Source organism: Ictalurus punctatus, chromosome 1 (assembly GCF_001660625.3).
Source record: "Ictalurus punctatus breed USDA103 chromosome 1, Coco_2.0, whole genome shotgun sequence".
In the NCBI taxonomy this organism is placed as follows: domain Eukaryota; kingdom Metazoa; phylum Chordata; class Actinopteri; order Siluriformes; family Ictaluridae; genus Ictalurus; species Ictalurus punctatus.
Window position 1 is genome coordinate 22,476,268 of NC_030416.2, and position 20,599 is coordinate 22,496,866.

The window sequence follows — 20,599 nt, forward strand, 5'->3', positions numbered from 1 at the left end:
CTGAGGTTATCATAGACACTGACCCACCAAAACTGGGCAGCTGAAGACTAGAAATAGACCAGACGATTTTTTTTTCTTTTCTTATAATCTTCTGCTGTTGAAACTAACCCACCTCAAGGTTTGATGTTTTGTGGATGCTGAGATGTTTTTCTGTTCATCGAGGCTGGAAAGAGTGATTATACAAGTTACTATATCCTTCCTGGCATCTTAAATCCAATCTGGAAATTTTCTCTTACCTCTTGTATCAACAAGGTGTTTCAAACCACAGAACTGCTGCTCACTCAATGTTTTTGTTTTTCGCACCATTCTGTGTAAACTCAAGACTTGTGTCAAATTAGCCCATCAGGCACCAACAACCATGCAATGGTTAAAGTGGCATAGATCACACTTTTTAAAAAGATAAATTGTCTGCTTGTCATTTGGTAAGTTTCACCTTCTAATTAGAAAATGAAATTCTTTACTTGTTCAGCAAGAAAAAAGCTATTAAATCCATTGTATTGATTTTTTTTTTTCTTTTGTAGTATAATATTGGTCTCAGTGTCACTCTCTTGCTTCCATTTATTTGCGTGCACATTTTCACTCTCCTGATTGGACAAGGTTCCTACCAATCATCACATAGTCAATCTTTTATGCTTGAAGTGGGCGTGGTGATGCTTGACTTAGCTGAGCTGGTGTATAATGTATGTTGACTTTTCTATAACAGGATTTTCACAACTCATTAGCATTGTGTTAAAGTTCTTCTCCCAGACTTAATCGTGTTGTTTGCAAAAATTACTGGCTTTTCATTGTTGTTCACTTTTGCATTTTCCCATCTGTTGTACAATGTGAATTTTACAAAAATGTTCTTTGAATAAATCTGACAAGGTATTCTGGTGTTTTGGGACCAGGTTATTTTTTTTATTATTATCCCAGAATTCTTAAAAACCATAAAAATCTGACTAAATGGCATGATATTTATATTGTCTCCCTTGTCTATTCAGTTTGATAAAACCAGTATGTTTTGCTATAGTAAAGTGATGTCCTGCTGACAGTCTTTTCATCAGTGTTTCTGTCTTTGCTATCTAAAGGACTATGTAATGTGATGTGCAGGATTTGCTGCTGAAAGGAGTTGAAGGCCCCTCTCTCTCTCTCTCTCTCTCTGTCTCTCTCTCTCTCTCTCTCTCTCTCTCTCTCTCTCTCTCTCTCTCTCTCTCTCTCTCTCTGTCTCTCTCTCTCATGTATGTGCACAATGTCAGTGAGAGAAAAACAGCTCTGCTCTCTGACATGCTCTTGTATAACAGCACTCAAATCCTTGAGGAAAATAGGATCAAGCTTTTGAAGGTAAAACCCATTACATGATGTTTGAATTACATTATGGTTTTAATGTGACTGTCTTATACCTGGTTTAAAACAATATAATGCAATTAGCATTGCATCAGTTAAAGTGTTTTGGTACTTTCTCACTTAATGCTCTCTAATTGTACATGTACCATGCACGTACATTTATTCTCTTGTGTTGATGGCTTTTTAAAATCTCATTTATGAGCATAAGGTCTGTTATCATTAAATATGCTATTAAATGTCATAATTTAGTTGGCCAAAAAAAACACACCATTGAATTTAACCATTAATTGGTTCCTTTATTGCCATGGTAAAAACAAATCTCGTAACCTGACCGATCCATCTCCATTATTTGGTAGAGGCTCTTATTTTAAAGTAAACACCAACAGCATTGATAGGGATGCCTCGACTGCCAACAAGTGTCTAGTTCTTATTACCCATTGTCTCATTGTCTTGCTTTGGGGGTTTCCTCCAGGTACTCCACTTTTCTCCCCCAATCCAAAGACATGCACTATAGGCTGACTGGCATCTCTAAATTGTCTGTAGTGTGTGAATTTGTCGGCAAGTATTTGTGTGATTTTTTTTTTTTTTTATTAATTTTTTTAATTTTTTATCCTGCAATGGGGTGTCCCCTGCCTCGTATCCCCTAGGATAGGCTCCAGGCTCCCTGCGACCCTGTGTAGGATAAGTGGAAAATGGATGGATGGATGCACTAACAAGAATTCCCTACTGACAGACCGATGGTAAAAGTCTTGGGTAGCCACCTCCAATAGACCAGTTCTTAAGGTATTATCAACATCTTATCCACTGTTTCTTTGAACTGTTTATAGTTCTTTTTTTTTCTTTTTAATATAATAAGAATTTAAATTTCTCTAGATGATCTTTTGATGTCCAGCTTTCTTGTTATTTATGGGATCAAGTTACAAAGTACCTATATTAACACTGAAATAAAAATAAAAAACATCTAATTTCATGGATTATATTTAGATTTATTCTTGTAAATACATCTCTGAACCAGTATACATTAGCAAAACGGCTATCTCCTTGTCATTTATACAATAATTAATGCTTTATGATTTATATCACAAAACAACACACATTTCATCAATATTTAATAAATACACAAAAGGGTCCAATAAAATATATAAATGTTCAGAATATAATTCCAACACTGTAGTTATTATAATTCAGTTCCAATTGATGTAGATGCAGAAGAAGTAAGGCCTCGTACTGAAGTTGTCCTCTGCCAAACTTGTACATTTGAATACTCAGAATGCAAAACACTACAATCGAAAGCCACATTACCAAAAAGCAGCACATGAATAGATGTTGAACACTGCATCGACTTCTCATTTCATTCTGCGACTGGCACTAAACTCATTAAAATGCTTGGGAAAATGTCAAAAGTACTTTTACCACACAGAAACTGTCACCAAATACATGTAATTAGAATAATATTTGACTTGCATCCAACATTTGCTTTCACTACATTTCTTTCATTGTATTCATAGTCACATGTATACAAACATATACTGAAAAAGAAATAGAATAAATAGTTTTAACAATGAAGTGGCCCACAGGCAGGTTTTAGTTTGTAACATTGCAATTGTGTCTGTGGTTGGCATAAACATAAGTTGGAATTTCAGTGACAGCATTTTTTTTTATTTTTTATGATTTTACTGAAATTGAGCATTGTGCCTGTTACTGTGCAGATAGTAGCTTGTAAGACTTGCTAGTTTTCCTTCTCTCCAGCCACAGTAAGGCACCCAAAGCAACACTGCATGAGCCACTGGTTTGCTTCTGCAGTCTGGCCTACATATGACTAATTTATATTTAGTTCTCTTCATTGTCTGTACTCCAGTTTTGCTTTTGTGATAAAGTGTCCTGGAGACATAAATCATCTCAGCAACAATAGTGGCACTCTAGGATGCATGCAAAAGTCCATTGTGCAGAAAATCTCATTAATCTAAGAGATGTGTAGATGACAACTAAGGGCATTGTAGACACTTGAACCAGTTTTTGTTTGTTTGTGCATATGATGGTGTATTTCTTTGTTTCCATTTCAATAGTCTCTTATGCCTTATGATAAAATATGACATCAACCAGCTTTGACCAGTACAGAGATTCAAAATAAGAGTCATTATTTACACAGTTAAAAATATGATTTCACTGTGACAAATTTCTTCAATCCAGTCTCATTGTCAAGTCATAATTTCTCTGTTGCAGTTTGACAGCAAGTCACCTCTTCAACTATGAAACCTGTTTGAAGATTTGAAGGTTTTCTTTAAGTAATGAATAATTGAAGACGGGCCGTTTAATTATTAGAAAATAATGCACAGAGTGACCATTACACCTCAGGTGTGCATTATTTTCTAATAATTCAACAGACCGGAGAAAATGATTCCGCTTATACCACAGTTGCCACACCTCATGAAATTGCTCAGATGTTTTATTTCAAGACATTTGTCAGGTTTTTGTCCTTAAAACGCTCTTGTGTGTGGATCTAATTTATTACGCACCCCATCTCAAGCCTCTATTGCTAATTCAAAACATAATTTTAGAGATAGTAACGGAGGCTTCAGCCATTGATATGCCAGGGGATTGTTATCTCCAGTAACTGCATATCAATGGATCAAGCTTCTGTTTTGCATTTGGCTGCGCATTATTTTTCTAATAATTCAACAGCCCGTCACCAATTATTACTTACTTATTTTTGGAAAATCTAAATTTTTCTGTCATTTTGTTTGTTGTTGAAAGTATACGATGTGGTGGACAGGTAAGTGACAATTCATCTATATCCAATGGACAAAGAGCCTAGTCTTTTGCTGCCCATTTGGATTGGTGGACTAGCATATAAGGATGTTACGGTTATGGAGGCCCCGCCTACAAAGCTCGAGGCCCTAGGTGATTGCCTACTCTGCCTAAGTGAGGTCCACGAAGACATGGCTTCGCAAGGTTGGTGTAGAAGAACTTGAATCATCTGGACAGAGCCTTGACCTCAACCCCATTGAACACCTTTGGGATGAAGTGGAATGCTGACATTCCCCACACTTCCTCACCCAAAATCATTGCCTGACCTCACTAATGCTCTTATGGCTGAATGAGCACAAATGCCCACACTCCATTTAGTGGAAAGCCTTCCCAGAAGAGTGGAGGTTATTATAAAGCGGGACTAAGTTTGGAATGAGATATTCATAAAGCACATGAGTGTTATGGTCAGGTGTCCACAATCTTTTGTCCATATAGTGTATATATCATCAGGGAATGATTATTGGGCTGACTGTTAAGGGGTCTATAATTCCAACTTGATCTTGCCCAAAATTTGTGGGATTTACACTGAGTTAGGAATTTAATTAGATTTTATAAGAATAAAAAGTCATACCAAAATCAACAAGAGATTATACTGCACTCTATGTCTCATATGGGGTGACTCAGAACTCAGTGGTGGAGATTTGAGTGCACTCAGACTGTAGGTCCTGTTGGTTTCTATTTGGTTGTCCAGGTGATCCCTGGACCAGCACTAGTCATGTGGGCTTTCTTACTGAATCTGTTATACCACAGACTGAGACAGGTTCCCTGGTGGTGTTGCGGCCTTGGGAAAAGCTGCTCTGGTTCATGTGAGAGCGGAAGCGCAGGCAAAATTCTCGAAAGCATCTCCTGAAGTTCTCATCCAGAAAAGCATACAGGACTGGGTTTAGGCTGCTGTTCATGTAGCCCAGAGCAATGCACAAGTGCCAGCTGATGATCACAAGTGGGTTCTTCTGGTCAATCTCTATGAAGGTCTTGATTATGATGAAGATATGGATGGGAGTCCAGCAGATGATGAAGGCTGCCACCACTACCAGCACCATACGGGTAATGCGGCGCAGGTTCTTGTCTTTCTCTTTGGAACCAGAGAGCAAGCGTACACTTTTCAGCCGCAGGATCATCAGCCCATAGCAGACTGAGATCACCAAAACAGGCACCACAAAGGCAAAGATGAACACAAACATTTTCGTCACATTGTCATAATACCTTTCAGGGTCGGGAAATTTCAGCATACAGATGATTTTACCTAAGGAAAGATGGGATACTCAGTAACAATATTATTACAGATGTATGTTTGTTGATATTTCCTTCAGTTTGAGGCTAAACTGGCCTCACCCATTAAGTTGGTGCCATCCCTAATGGTTTGGAGGTGTTTTCATTTTCTTGTTATTTAGCCTGCAGCCTTTTTATTATAATGAAAATAAAACCATAGAACAAGACTTCACAATGACTACTGGGAAATAGGTCAGTATATGAATATGTCTTGGTGCTCACATGTAGGCAATGCCTCCATTAAGCAAAAATACAAAAAACCTGTATCTTATTAGTCTGTTCTATTAATCCATTTACACTGCCAGTATATTTAATCTAAAGGTAGATCTACTACATGCATGATTTTTCACAAATAAAACAGTAATTGACAATATAATTATCACGCATTACAGTTTTAATGCAGTTCGTCTCACAAAAACTTGGTTTAGATCTAAAGGAGTAAATGAATAAATTATGTGCATAATCCTTAAATGGCTAGGGCAATGATTCAGTGACTTTATTACAGTGTTATAGGTATTATTTAAAAAATTTTAAGGGCACCTATTATGGTTTTTCAAACATTACCTTTCATGTAGTGTGCTATAGAGCTGTTTGTGAATGTAGAATGTCGGAGTTATTGACTCCCAAAAGAAGGAACCGATTCTGAACGGCTGAAATGAGTCGTTAGTAATTCCAGACTTACTTCCTGTACAAACCTACATAGGTTTGTAACAAATAGCCCCGCCTCTGGTCTTAAGTTTTTTTCCAGATGGAGCTGAAACTCGTCACGGTAATGGGCATTTCCTTTTCCGGACACACGCTGACAATGGTAGACCAATCACAACAGACTGGGACATCTGACCAATCAGAGCAGAGTATGCTCTCTGAAAGGATGCATGTAAATCTATTCTATGAAACATTTAAAACAAAATTAGGCATGTTTCAAAACCATAATAATAGGTGTGCTTTAATGCAACTCTAAACCAGGCTCATGTAAATCTGCCACTCCATATTTTTGCTTTTTGGTGCTAGTATCCACACTGAACTTCAGTTACTACATCTCCTGTTCTCATTTATGTCCCTTAAGATGATTTTGGCTCTCAAGGTTTCTTTTTCATTCCATTTCAAGCATGGTCAATATACTCTCTACTGCTCTATTGATAAAACAAAACACTACAAAATTCTTATTGCTTGTAACTGACATTATCAGATCAACTTCAGAAAGAACTTACCATTGTCCGTCACTCTTGTTACAGCAATGATCATGATTGGAATACCAATGGCAGATGACAGGATCCAGATGCAGACGTTGATGATCTTTGCTTTGACGGGCGTCCTGAAATCTAGAGCTCTCACTGGGTGGCACACAGCGATGTAGCGGTCTACACTCATCATTGTCAGAGTAAAGATACTGGTGAACATGTTGTAGTAGTCAATAGCAATGACTGTTTTACACAGCAGCTCCCCAAAAGGCCAGGTCCTCATCAGATACTTGGCACTCTGGAACGGCAGTGTGCTGGTGGCCAACGCATCTGCCAGAGCCAAATTAAAGATGTAAATGTTGGTCGCAGTCTTCATCTTTGTGTACCTGTTGAGATACCATGATTGTCCAATTATAAGTTGCTGGTAAATAGAAGCAAGTATTGATGGATAGGAGACATTGATTAAGTTTCTTGTTCCATTTAAACTGTACTTCAGTAGACCAAAAAAAACTATTTATAGCAATAACTGTCTGTGCAGAATGGTCCATATTATTTTCTACTGATTAAACAGTTTGCAACATAAGATTTAATTTATCTTGCCACTTAGCATTTACAGGTGACCCGACCTACGAAACGTATGAAGAAATGTAGTGTACTTCAGTAATAATAGTAGGTGTAGTAAAAGTTAATTAAAAGTTCCCAGAAAAACAGGAATGTTTCTGTCAAATATCCTTCATCACCTAGGCAAGCAATGTGTTTCTGATGCTATACGAGGTGAAGCTAGTTGATATCAACCGCATTCACATACATAATACATGTTGATTCAAGTTCATTCTAATTATGCTTTCAAAGCTTTAAATAATGCTGCCAGAAAACAAGTATCTCATCCATCATCATAACAACTATTAGTGCTGATCTGAAAAATAAAGAAAAACATCCAGTAAGTGGCAGTTCTGCAGATGGAAACGCCTTGTTCATGAGAGAGGTCAACAGAGAATGTCTGAACTAGTTCTAACTGACAGAAAGGCTACAATAACACCGATAACCACTCTACAATTGTGGTGAGCAGAAAAGCATCTCAGAATGCACAATACATCAAACCTCGAGGCAGATCTGCTACAAAAGATAAAGAGCATGTTGGTTTGCACTTCTGTCAGCCAAGAACAGAAAGCACAGTGGGCACAGGCTCATCAAAACTGGACAGTTGAAGACTGGAAAAACATAGCCTGGTCTGATTGATCTCGATTTCTGCTGAGGTACAAAGACTTTAGAAAAAGATTGTCAGAATTTGGCACCAACAGTAAGAATACATGGACCCAAAAAGCCTTTTGTCGGCAGTCCAGACTGGTGGAGGTGTAATGATGTGGGGAATGTGCCCTTGGCACACTTTGGGCCAGTTAACACCAATCAATCATCGCTTGAATGCCACAGCCTATTTGAGTATTGTTGCTGACCATGCGCATACCTTCATGGCCACAAATTACCCATCTTCTAATGGCTACTTTCCAGCATTATAATGCACCATGTCACAAAGCAAAACTCAAACTGGTTTCATGAACATGACAATGAACTCAATGTTCTTCAGTGGCCTTCCCAGTCACAGGATCTAAGTTCAATAGAATACCTTTGGGATGTGGCCAAACAGGAGATTCACAGCATGAAACTGCAGATGAAAAATCTGCAGGAATTTAGTGATGCAACCATGTCAACATGGACCAGAATCACGGATCAGATGTTTTCAACATCTTGTGGAAACCATGCAGTAAAGAACTGAAGCTGTTTTGAGAGAAAAGTGAGGCCCTACCTAGTATTAGTATAGTGTATGTGGACACCCATTTTAATTATTGACTTCAGGTGTTTCAGCCACACCCACTGCTGCCAGGTGCATAAGATCAAGCACATAGCCATGCAATCACCATAGATAAACATTGGCGGTAGAATGGGTCATATTGAAGAGCTCAGTGACTTCAAACATGACACATTCATAGGATGCCACCTTTGCCACAAGTCAATTCATGAAATTTCTGTGCTGTTAGATCTGTCCCACTCAAATGTAAGTGCTACTATTTTGAAGTGGAAGCGTATAGGAGCAACATCAGCACAAAAACTGTTTGTTTGGAACTTCCTGAAATGGGTTTTCATGGCCGAGTAGCTGCACACAGGCCTAAGATGACTATGCACAATGCTAAGCGTCAACTGGAGTGGAATAAAATAAAAGCACACTGCCACTGGACTCTGGAGCAGTGGAAACGTTCTTTGGAGTGATGAATCACGCTTCATTAACTGGCTGTCTGATGGATGAATTTAGGTTTGGCAGATACCAGGAGAACACTACAGATACCAGGAGAACAATGGGATGCCCAACAAGCGAATAAAGCTGTGATGGTCAGGTGTCCACATACGTTTGGTCTTAGGCACATACAAAGAAATGCTGTAGGGCAAATGATGCCTTCAAAAATAATGAAATTAAATGCTTCTATACTTAAAAAAAAAAAAAATACTATAAAGAGCAATAAACAGTAATAAATTAAACAAAGTCAATATTTGGTATGATGACCCTTTGCTTAAAAAAAATTAGTAGTTTCAGGTACTACTAATGTGTGCAGTTCTATAAGGAAATGAGTTGGTAAATTTTACTGAGCATCTTGTAGAACCAGCCACAGTTCTTGTGGAGACTTTGACTGTCGCAATTGCATCTTATTTTCGCAGCAAAATCCAGCAGTCTTCATTGTTTGTTTTTTTTGTCTGAAAAGTGGCCTCTTATGCAATATGCTTCTTTCTTACTGACATACAAACCTTTTTCTGTAACACAATTTTGTGCTGGAAAACAAAATTGTGTGCCTAAGATTTTTGCACAGTACTGTATAGTGTACACTGACTTACACATGTAGGCAGATACAGGTGAAAAGCCTTATTTGAAGGCAAGACAATACAGGTAAAAACAATTTTGGTCACATCAATAATTTTCGGATTTTTTTTTTAAAAATTGCATCTATAACATGTAATATACAGTAGTACTAAAAATATCAAATCATTAAATTATGTGTGTAATTATGATATACATGTCAATTTCCTTTATAGAATGGACACATACAAATATATTGTATTTTTTAAAACTTTTCCTTAAAACATTTTTTAAAAATCTGTCTAGATGACCTGCCATCATGAATTTTTACATGTTTATTCCTACAGAGGAATTTCCAAATATGTTGATTATTGTTGGATTTATGTTAGAATTTCATACTGAAAATGCCATAATCACTGATAGCAACATTTGATGGCTGTGTTCCTAGTTAGCTAGCTATCAATCACTCGTATTGATTAGTTTACTTTGATTAGCTTAAAAGCCTACAAGATTTGGTTTGTGTAGATTTTCAAAAAAGCTAAAGTCAATTATTTTAAATGTTAGTGTACCTTAAGATGATTAACTTGCTAGAAAAGGTTACGGTGTCTTGTTTGCACTGGCATTTCAACATGTAAATGTATTCTGTTGTTTCAGGAGTTAATTGGGTTTGCAAGTGGTTCGAGAGAACTGCACATTGAACCACTAAATCAGGATCAGCCAGTCAACAATTGGCTAATGCAAATGTTATCGAGCCTGGAGAGACTCTTAAAAGTTTTTGTTTTTTTCTTTTGCACAATGCAGTAAGACAGGCACATTTTTGTTTAATGAACCTACAGGATACTAAATTGGGATCAGAAAGTAATAAGTACTTTATTTGTCCTCATGAAATTGTGGCCATGTATTGGTTTATTTTTGGCAGTACATCTTGTATCCTCATCCTAACACTAATTAAAAATGTCTATAAGTAGTGTAGGTTTTTTTTTTTTTTTTTTTTTTGCATTTATAAAATGCTTCAAAACGTGAGAGCTAATCTTGTTTACATTTGCTACTGCTACTACGTCAGTTTGAATTTACAGACTTGTCTCGGTAACAAGTCAACATCTTTGGAAAAAAAAATAATCCACATATGATGATCGGTTTGCGAAGTCTTGCTATTATGTTTCACACTGTGCATTTCTGAGCGTGTTTCATCTGCAGGTCTTCACAGTATCAAGCTCTACTTTGTGTATTTGACTTCTCCATCTTGTCTGCCAACAAGCCTGTGTGCTGCTGGCTGTGATCTCAGCCTGCTCTAAAATTTTGGTTCACGATTTGGATTTGCAATTGTATCACATCAACTCCTCATTGTGGCAGGTGTTTTCAAATACTTGAACAGTGTTTATTTTATTTCCAGCTTTACTATTTAAAAAAAGATGAGATATATGAAAACACCTTACCATACAGTAAAAGAGTTTAGAGCCATTCGATCGAATGGGTGACATTTGCCTGTTGTAATTCTTAAATATTAAACTTAATTTTTTATATTTTTTTCAACACTGAACCTAAAAACACACATTTGACTTTTCAAAATGTATATTGGTCAATCTCAGGTAAATTTATTAAATTTTTTACAAGGTTTCAAAGCAGGAGATGGCATTTTTCTCAGTCCTGTTACCAAAACTCGTGTCTTTTTAAAAAGCATCTTTAAAAGTAGTGTCAACTAATTCCTTTGTTTTCTTCTCACAAAAGTGTTTATTTTAAAGAAATGCTTAGTTGCATGATTAAATAATTGATATTTGTTACTAAAAAAACAAAGAAACACTATATGTACAGGTTTGTTTTTTTTTTTTAATGCAAAGCCATTTTTTCATTTTAAAGGAGAGCCAAACCCCAACTTAATTTTTTATATCATGTAATTAAGATATTGGATAAATGATTAACATAACACAATTGATAAAAGCCGTGGTTTAACTTTATATTTTAGAAAAAAACAATTTAATAACAGGAATGAACATTGCGTAACAGGAATGAACGCTGAGTAACAGGAATGTGTATCCGGGGTATGTGTGTGTCTGTGAGTGTGCATAGCTTGTGTGTGTGAGAGACAGATTTCTGAAGGAATGTGCTATGTGCTTGTACTTCATCACAGTGAAGAAGATGGAGAGAACAGAGATAGAGAGTGTGGTGGGTGTATCTCCTTCCCCATCAGCATGTCATGGTGGCTGTTTCTGGCTTCTCTCAAATCTTCATCTACAAAACAAAAAATGTTGCAGAAGCTACATCCAGTGTTTTAGCTAGAATTGCACTCAATACAAGAAAACAAACTTGCCTGACCCTTTCTAAAAAGCCTTCTCTAGTTTGGCCCAGTCTTCTCTCTCAATTTTCATGTGAAGAGCTGTGACTGGCCTCGGTGGTGGGATGATGCACACAATGTCCTCAAACAAGTACCAAAGGATATCTTCATGGGCTGGCCAGAAAAACCTGTTGACCCCAATCTTTTGCATACAACAGACCTCAACATGTGTTTCACTTGTATCTGTGATGACACCAGCGTACAGTTCATTGTATTTCAGCACACATCATTTGCCAACAACTTCAAGACTTAGCCACTGAACTTCTGTCCCATGGGAGCTGTCTGCTGCTTGCTGAACTTGAAATGCTTTGCATTAAAGCACCCACAGTTCAGATTTTGTATTATTGTGAACAAGCAGCTGACATCCCTGTATATCAGTTCTCCATGGGCTAAGGACATTACCTGATGGATCCTCATAATGGACAGAACTGGTGGCACATCGTTAGTCATCTCTGAAACTGCTTTATCAACTACTTCCTCGCTATCAAAAAAACAAGTTGATTTTTGTCTCCGTCTCTTGCAACACAGCAAACGGCTCTTCAGCATCAGGAATATCTCTTGCTTGGCTGACTAGACTGTCAGCCCTCCTCTTCAGGGCCCCTCCCACACCATCCAGGGCAACCTTTCCCGTGGCTCGCCTCAAAAAAGTTCCAAGCCCCGGAAGTGAATCCTCGCCCGAGCAGCTCAGTACAAAACAAGAAAAAATTATTGTTGTTTGTACTGAGTGCAAGGGCCATCACTATAAAAATGGATAGTGGAGACCTCCAGATGTGCACTCTGCACATAATCAAGCACTGGTGACAAGTGCTGCCAGATTGCTGGTGGGCCCTTTTTCTTGAGGGTGACACTGTGCTGAAGGACATAGGGCGAGGGGTTGCATGCACATAAACCACACCCGTGTGCAGTGTAGCATGCTGATGTGATGCTCCGAAGTGCACTGTCTGTATTTCTGTGCTGTACTTGCAGAGGTAATTTTCAGAAAACTCTACATGAATTAAGCATTCATGTGCTTTTAAGCTTTGTCTCAATGCCCTGTAGTGGATAAACTGATTGTTGATGTTAAAAGTGTGTCTGTTAAACCTATGCAGCAGCAGGTTTAGCTGTTCCAGCAGTTCTTCTTGAGTGGTCTGGAACTCTTTTTTTTTTTTTTTTTTTTTTTTATTGTGAATTTTAGATGTTTTGCCATTGGGGTCATTCTTGTGCTGCTTATCCACAACTACCCACTGAATATAACACTTTATTCTCTGGATTGTACTCTGTAGAGACTGGGCAAGAGCAGTCCTTGCACTCAGAACATTCTCCATACATGCACTTCGTATTTTCTGTATCATGTGATCTCTTTTAAAAGGTCATCCAGATTGATTTTACTGATTATTTTCAAGTAGTGTAGCTATTGCACAAGAACCTCCACTAGAGCTTCATGAAACAAAAGGGTCTTCTGAATGGCCACACTTGGAAGCTGTCAACTGTTTGTTTACTTTTGTGCATGGAGATGCATTTTTCTTTAGTGCGCTGGAGTTTTTCCTTGTACTTTTGTGCTTTTTGTTTGGTTTATTTTTTCACCAGAACCTTTAGTTCTTGAATTTGTTTATAAAGCTTCTTTCGTGTTTTTCGGCCTCTTCTCTGCCCTTGATTACGTTGCCTAAAAAACACATGCATCACAATAAATTACACATTGCAATAGTCAGGAAAATGTACTGTTAGGTTGATAAATTTCCCTCCATGACCTGATGGCTAAATTCATAGGGTAATGTAATCATGTCTATTTTCATTAAAACTAACCCCTCTAGCACATTGTCTTTGGCACATGATCCATTTAAATAAAATAGACCTTGAAGTGCTTAGCTGTGGATGCACAGCTTGCTCTGGTGATAACTGGGGGCTGTGTGGAGGGGTGACAAGGTGTTGGAGGGCTTCTTTCCTGTCCTATGGTAATTCTCCCTCCCTTTTCTGCATCTGTGCTTTTCTCTCTGACTGAGGTCAGTGATTAATTTCTTCCTGCCTGACTAGAGGTCTTTTGTGTATTTTTCACATTCCTTCTCTAAATATTTCTGTCTCCTCTCTGGGTCTGCATCACATCGGGTCCGATAGAGTTGCTGCTTTAGAGTTGGTGGATTGGCTCCTTGTAAGCGTGGTATTCATATTATAAAACTGATACGTCTACAACTTAAGTAACGGTAACTGTAAAGTTTAATCAAGTAAATCATATTACATAAACTAATAATCACACTAATAGAATCAATACGCCAGAGGATGCTACTCACCCCTGTTGTGGTTTATACGAGTAACAGGACTGAATTTTTTAGCATGGAATTAGCAAATATATGAAATATAACCACATGGCATACATGCTAATAGCATGAGGATACTAAGCAAATTCTAGTGATTTTACGAAAAAATTTTATTTTTAAAATAAATTAATGACTTCTAACAAATAATTTAGGTAACAAGACAGTATGTTGAGATTTACCTTCTCAGACATAGTTGCAATGTCAAATATACAGAAAAGAAAATGAGAGGACTTACTTTTGGTCTTCCCATTGCCTTCAGAAGAGCCAGATGATGCAAATTCTTGTTGAAAATGTGTCTTGTGAAATGTTCCAAATTTTTCAGAGGGGAGAATGTGTTCGGGTCACAGGACTGAATGAAAATCTGGGGACACGACTAAAATGTGTTTTATCTAAAAAATTATGGATTTCTCATGGGAGAAAAAAATTTAAGCATAGATTGGATATAAAAGTCACAACAATGCAAAAAAAAGATTTCTGAAGGATTTTAATCATTATATTTCATGGTAAAGTATAGAGATAGAAAGTGGGGACATGCAACAAATGCTTTTTTTGTGTTCTATGTAGTTTTTATTAATATGTTTTTAATTGGACATTTTAAATTTGTAGTTAGCTTAATGTGCAGGACACGTTGCTTAATGATAAAATGTGTTTTAGAGTTCATTTTCATACATTTTTATACATATAGCCTAAAAGGACCCATGCCACACCCCTTATCTCCCTCCACTGGCTTCCTGTAGCCGCAGCATCAAATTCAAGGCTTTGATGCTCACGTACTAGACCTTATCTGGAACAGCACCCTCCTACCTCAACACTCTCCTTGAGGATTACTTTCCCCTCACGCAATCTGCGATCAGTTAATGACCGACGTTTAGTAGTGTATACTCAGTGTGTCTCGAGGTCCCTTTCCAGAACCTTCACACTAACTGTTCCTCAGTGGTGGAATGACCTTCCAACCACAATCCGGACCACATAACCGGTCACTATCTTCAAAAAACAGCTAAAGCCCCACCTCTTCCGTGAACACCTAACTAACCCCTAAAATGTCAACCCCACATTATCCTTAAATTAAAAAATTAAACAAATAAATAAAATAAACCCTACTCTGGCTCTTACACCTCTACTCTGCACACATTGCTTTTCTAGAACTCAAGCAAAATCTTGTATTGTTCTCCACTTGATCTAACCCTTTACTTATATTTCCTCATTTGTAAGTCGCTTTGGATAAACTAATCTGCTAAATGAATAAATGTAAATGTAATGTAATGTCCAGGGGACGGAAATGTCCGCCATTCGCTGGAATGGCTCATAACAGAGTGTGCAAGGAACAAATGCCTCTCCCTCCCCCCAATGTTCTGCTGTATATTCTGTGCACAATTTACGTTTCCATAATTTGTTGTTAGAGTAACAATTTTGTTGTCTAGTAGCCAAACTACTCACTGGCGGTCGTTACTGTAGCCGTTTTGACGCTTTAGTTTCAAGGGCAGGATCTTTTACACACATTGTTGTTACTATACTCAGTGATAAAAAAATAAATAAATAAATAAAAGCTCACGTCTTAAAGTTAAAACTCTAAGAAACGGCACTGTTTAACGCAGCCTATATAAACCAGGCCACCCTTTAAAAACAAACGAACAAACAAACAGGTCATTTCTACTAGTGACAACTATTATTTAACAGTTTTAGTTTTAAAGCAGGTTATTTGTTGTTGTTTAGTTTTGTTTGTTTTGCAGTAGAAAGTACCCGTACCTGACCACGCCGTACATAACCAGCACGTTTCCAAGCAGCCCCAGCGCGCAGATGGCGGAGTAAATCGCCGTGATGGAGATGGCGATGATCACAGACGTTCTCTCGCTCACGGTGCTCTGCGCTGTGCTCCGGTTAAACGGAAGTCTGGTTGGTTCCGAAAAGTTATCATTATACGCCATGTCTATATAACGTTCATCAAAGCAGTTCTCGGTCACCGCTGGAGGATCCATGGCGTTCCTTGAGCTGTTTCCGAGATTTAAATGCAAGACATTCAGCAGTCTTGTAAATAAAGTATTCGTGATGCTTTCCCGAGGTTATAATTCAGAAGTGTGAGAACAGATGCGCGCGGTGTGCAGGAGTGTGTCCGCTCTCAGTCACGCGTCCAGTGCGCTTCCGCGAGCTTTACATGCACGCGCTTTAGAGTTTGCGCGCGCGAGGAAACTGTCCTGGAGTAAAGCAACAAGGATGGGATAGTTTCTGTTGCTTTCAGATGGCTGGACGGTTATAGTAGCTGACTGTGTTTCGACTTTTTATTTAGTTTTGTATTTTTAATGTAACCTAGTGCACAGAAATAGACTGTTTTCTTAACAAGAAATACATTCATAGCACAGTTTCCCAGCCTGGACCTGCACATTTGAGTGTTTTCCCTTCCCCCAGCACACCAGATTCAAATAATCAGCTAATTAACCTTCCTGAATTACACAGAAACGAACAGGACATGAGGTACTCCAGGACACTGTTGGAAACCTATGGTGTATAGCATACAACCAAATGTATTTGGTTCAATACAACGAAACCTAAATTATATGAACCCATCTCCAGTTATCTCCAATTGCCAATGATTACAAACAAATCCTGATTCGTAATTATTTCCGTTCAGCCATAGCAGTGCTGAAATTGGTTTGACGAACACTTGTTGCCAAGGCACTGAACAAGGACATAGAGTATATGTGGAGCAAGAAGTACAGATTATTGATTAGCTCAAAGCAGCCACAGACTCATCATGAATCATCCCTTAATTCAGATAGCAATTGTACAAACAAAACACTTGATATGTCTTCCTAGCTGGCATTGATTTTCTACTAGACTATACAGCACAACAATATTCAGTAGTGTCTGACAGCATTCCCATCGATTACAAAGGAGAAAGCAAAGCCATCTGTTTGTTCAGGTGCTTGATATATGTCTTTTAATAATATAATAGCACATGCCAACTAAAACCATTTGGTTGTAGCTCCTACACTGTTGCTACAGGTACTAATAGTTCTGAATACAAATCATGCCATGCTGTACCACACTGACCAGTAGGGGGGGGGAAAGCTATTAAAGAGTTAAATAAAGAGCTATGTTGACCACTGAAAAAAAGATGCATCACTGAACAGTAAATGAGGGCTACTTACAAACACTGGAGTCTTGTTGAAGCATGTACAGTGTTTTCTGATTTCTTCTGTTTTTGTGTATATCTCATACTAAATTGTTTCAGAAAGTAAAACAAAATCTAAGATAAATCACAGGCAACCTGAGCAAACACAAAATACAGTTTTTAAATGATAGTTATATATAGAAGCAAAAAAGCTATCCAATACCATGTGGGCCTGTGTGAAAATGTATTTGCACCCATAGTTACTAATTCCCCAAATCTATCAAACTGCATTTGTAATGTGGTTTAGCTGGACTAGACACAACCAGGCCTGATTACTGCCAGACCTGTTCAATCAAATCACCACTTAAATAGAACTTTTTCAACAGCATGAAGTTGGTTGAAAGGTCTTACCTAATAACAGACTATGTGAAAATTGAAAGAAATTCCAGAAATGCTGAGGAAAAAGGTGATTGAAATACATCAGTCTGGGAAGGGTTGAAAAGCTATTTCAAAAGCTCTGGGTCTCCAAAGGACCACAGTGAGAGTCATTATCTTCAAATGGAAAAACCCAGCACAGTAGTGAATCTTCCCAGAAGTGAAAGACCTTCCAAAATTCCTCCAAGAGCACATCAGTGACTCATCCAGTAAGTCAAAAAAGAGTTAAGGACAACATCAAAAGACCTGCAGACATCTCTTGCATCAATAAAGGTAACTGTTCATGACTCCACTATCAGAAAGACACTGGGTAAAAATGCATTTATGGAAGAGTGGAGAGGTGAAATCCACTGCTAACCCAGAAGAACATTAAGGCTCATCTAAAACACACCTTGATGATCCTCAAACCTTTTGGGAGATTGTTCTATGGATGAGTCGAAAATGGAACTGTTTGGAAGACAGGGGTCCCATTACATCTGGTGTAAACCAAACACCGAATTCCACAAAACGAACATCATACCTATGGTCATCCATGGTGGTGGGAGTGTGATGGTGTGGGGATGCTTTGCTGTTTCAGGGCCTGAGCAACTTGCCATAATTGAGGGAAACATGAATTCTGCTCTCTAGCAGAAAATCCTAAAGAATGTCTGGTCTTCAAAGTTGAAACTCAAGCACAACTGGATTACGCAGCAAGACAATGATCCAATGCATAGCAGTAAGTCCTAGTCCTAGAGATCAGTCTTTCACTTACTTCTAGTTATCGGAAGTGTTTGGTTGCAGTTATTGCTGCTAAAGGTGGCACAATCAGATTTTAAATTTAAAGGGCAATTAGTTTTTCACATTGGTGATGGGTATTGGATAGGGGTTATTTTTGCTTCAATAAAAAAATAATAAATAAAAATTATATTGTGTGTTTACTCCAGTTGCCTTTGTTTTATGTTGTATTTCGTTTGGAGATCTAAAACTCGGGTGGCACACTGTTGTAGTGGTTAGCACGCTTGCCTCACACCCCCAAGGCTGAGGGCTTGACACCTGCCCCAGCCCTGCTTGTGTGGAGCCCACATGCTCCCCCCACGCACCCCCAACCCAAAGACATGCACCATAGGTTGATTGGCATGTCCAAAAAGTGTCTGTAATGTATGAACATGTGTGATTGTGCCCTGCGATGGATTGGCACCCCGCCAAGGATGCTAAAACCTGTAACATAAACATAATTGTATTTCTGAGTAATTTGACCTAAAGTTATAAAGTTGCAACCTGCCATAGAATATCAGGAAATTTACTGCTATAACACCTGGACAAATACTCCATGCTGTAAGTATATCATTCTGATTCTTGATTGTGTAAAATATTAGATCCCTGCATAAGGCATAGTTTCTAACTTCAGACTGGGGGATGCCACAAAACAGATACCTTATAAATAAACTGGCATTTGAAAATACCTCTTAATGTTACTTTGTGAAAAAACCTGAGAAAGCAGAACTATAATAATTACTAAATCAGAACATGATTTAATACAAGCTGTTATGGGTAGAAGATTTCTTTTCTTATTTAGCACTTGAGCTCCACCTGAAATGTTCTGAATTATTGTATAGGATGAGGGGTTCATTTTTAGCTAGAACTGATGTAACTAAACAAATAATTCACATTATTCATATTTATGTCCGTGACTTAATTAATCACATTCCTTTTTTCAGCATTTCTATATTTTGCATATTTGTACAAACATATGACTAGAAGGACCATGTTTTAAATTAAACAACATGTTTACACTCATTACTCTTAAATACTTTAACTTTTCCTTTGTTCACATCCATAAGGTCAGCTGCTCTCCGAGACATTGGTTTGGTGGAGGAATTGTGTTTATCATTAAGAATGATAAACAATGTGATTCTTTTCCAGAGATCTCTTCTGTACTTCACTGGTTAAAGGAATGATGCCCATTAGGCAGTAGATATGGCTTGATAGATCAGTGTTGTGTTTAAATACATCATGCTATAACACTGACATGGTGAGTGATGGATCTTTATTACACATCATTCAGAGTTACATAATATGCTTATACTTTGTAGAAAGTGATGATACAAACAAGTATAAACTGTTTGCTCACAATATCTATTATATTAATTGTATGTCTACTGCAGGTCTACAACCATCCCTCTCTTTTTGTTTTGCAAATTCTTTGCATAGGACAACAACATAATAAATGTATAAAAAATAATTAGATTTTTTTTTCTCACACATAGTGCATAATAGCATTTGATATATGTTTGTATTTGATGCATATAAATTAATGTCAAAGGGAAAAACAGTGTCTGTTTTGCTGTGGAGGACATTGTGCTGGCATAATTTGGGTCCATTTGTCCCCATGATGATGTCCCCATTCACAGGGCACAAGGGCTCACTGAAGAGTTTGATGAAAATGATGTAAAACATATGCTGTGGCCTGTACTGTCACCAAGTCTCAACCAATATGAACATCTATGGGAGATTTTGGAGCAATGTTTTAGACAGCACTCTGCACCACCATCATCAAAACACCAACTGAGGGAATATCTTTGGGAAGAAATCCTTCTAGTGCAGATTCAGAGAATGATAATCCATGCCAAGGCCCACTTGGCAGCTCATGGCAGGCTAGCACCTTACTAATACACTTTATGCTGGTTTGTCTTTCAATTTGTCACTGTCTGTATGATTACACTGTCTGTATGGTTACTTCCAGAGGCTATTTATTCATTTTATATCATTTATTGTGTTGTGAAACTATTAGGTTTAGTCAAATGTGATGTATGGTATGTAATATTTTCAGTGACATCTGTAAATGGTTATTATTGTTATGCCATTAGATTTATCATTTGACTTTGGAACTTGGAAGTGAAATGTTTTCAAGCATTTTGTAGTATAATACTGCTTTTCAAGGAGCGGGAAAAGCTTTAAGCAACAATGCAACTCATGTTTAGTACAAATACATTGATTCCCAGTGGCCATTATTGATTAATTTAAAAC

General features: G+C 37.8%; 1 protein-coding gene across 1 annotated transcript; it reads right to left on the reverse strand.

Moving 5' to 3' along the window:
• Nucleotides 1-2,288: 2,288 nt before the first annotated feature.
• Nucleotides 2,289-16,528, reverse strand: oprd1b (opioid receptor, delta 1b). Its single transcript, XM_017476063.3, has 3 exons — nucleotides 15,796-16,528; nucleotides 6,612-6,967; nucleotides 2,289-5,374 (listed from the first exon to the last, which is right to left on the reverse strand). Exons 1-3 carry the CDS (start codon nucleotides 16,023-16,025, stop codon nucleotides 4,845-4,847), a joined length of 1,116 nt encoding a protein of 371 aa, XP_017331552.1. The 5' UTR covers nucleotides 16,026-16,528; the 3' UTR covers nucleotides 2,289-4,844.
• Between the last annotated feature and the right edge of the window lie 4,071 nt (nucleotides 16,529-20,599).

What these genes read in the sequence shown, in the direction of transcription:
- oprd1b (XM_017476063.3), bottom strand. Translation starts at nt 16,025, where the DNA reads ATGGATCCTCCAGCGGTGACCGAGAACTGCTTTGATGAACGTTATATA. An exon ending in GTTATGTACGGCGTGGTCAG is followed by an intron (nt 6,968 to 15,795) that starts GTACGGGTACTT and finishes GTATCTCAACAG; the next exon opens with GTACACAAAGATGAAGACTG. An exon ending in AACAAGAGTGACGGACAATG is followed by an intron (nt 5,375 to 6,611) that starts GTAAGTTCTTTC and finishes ATCTTTCCTTAG; the next exon opens with GTAAAATCATCTGTATGCTG.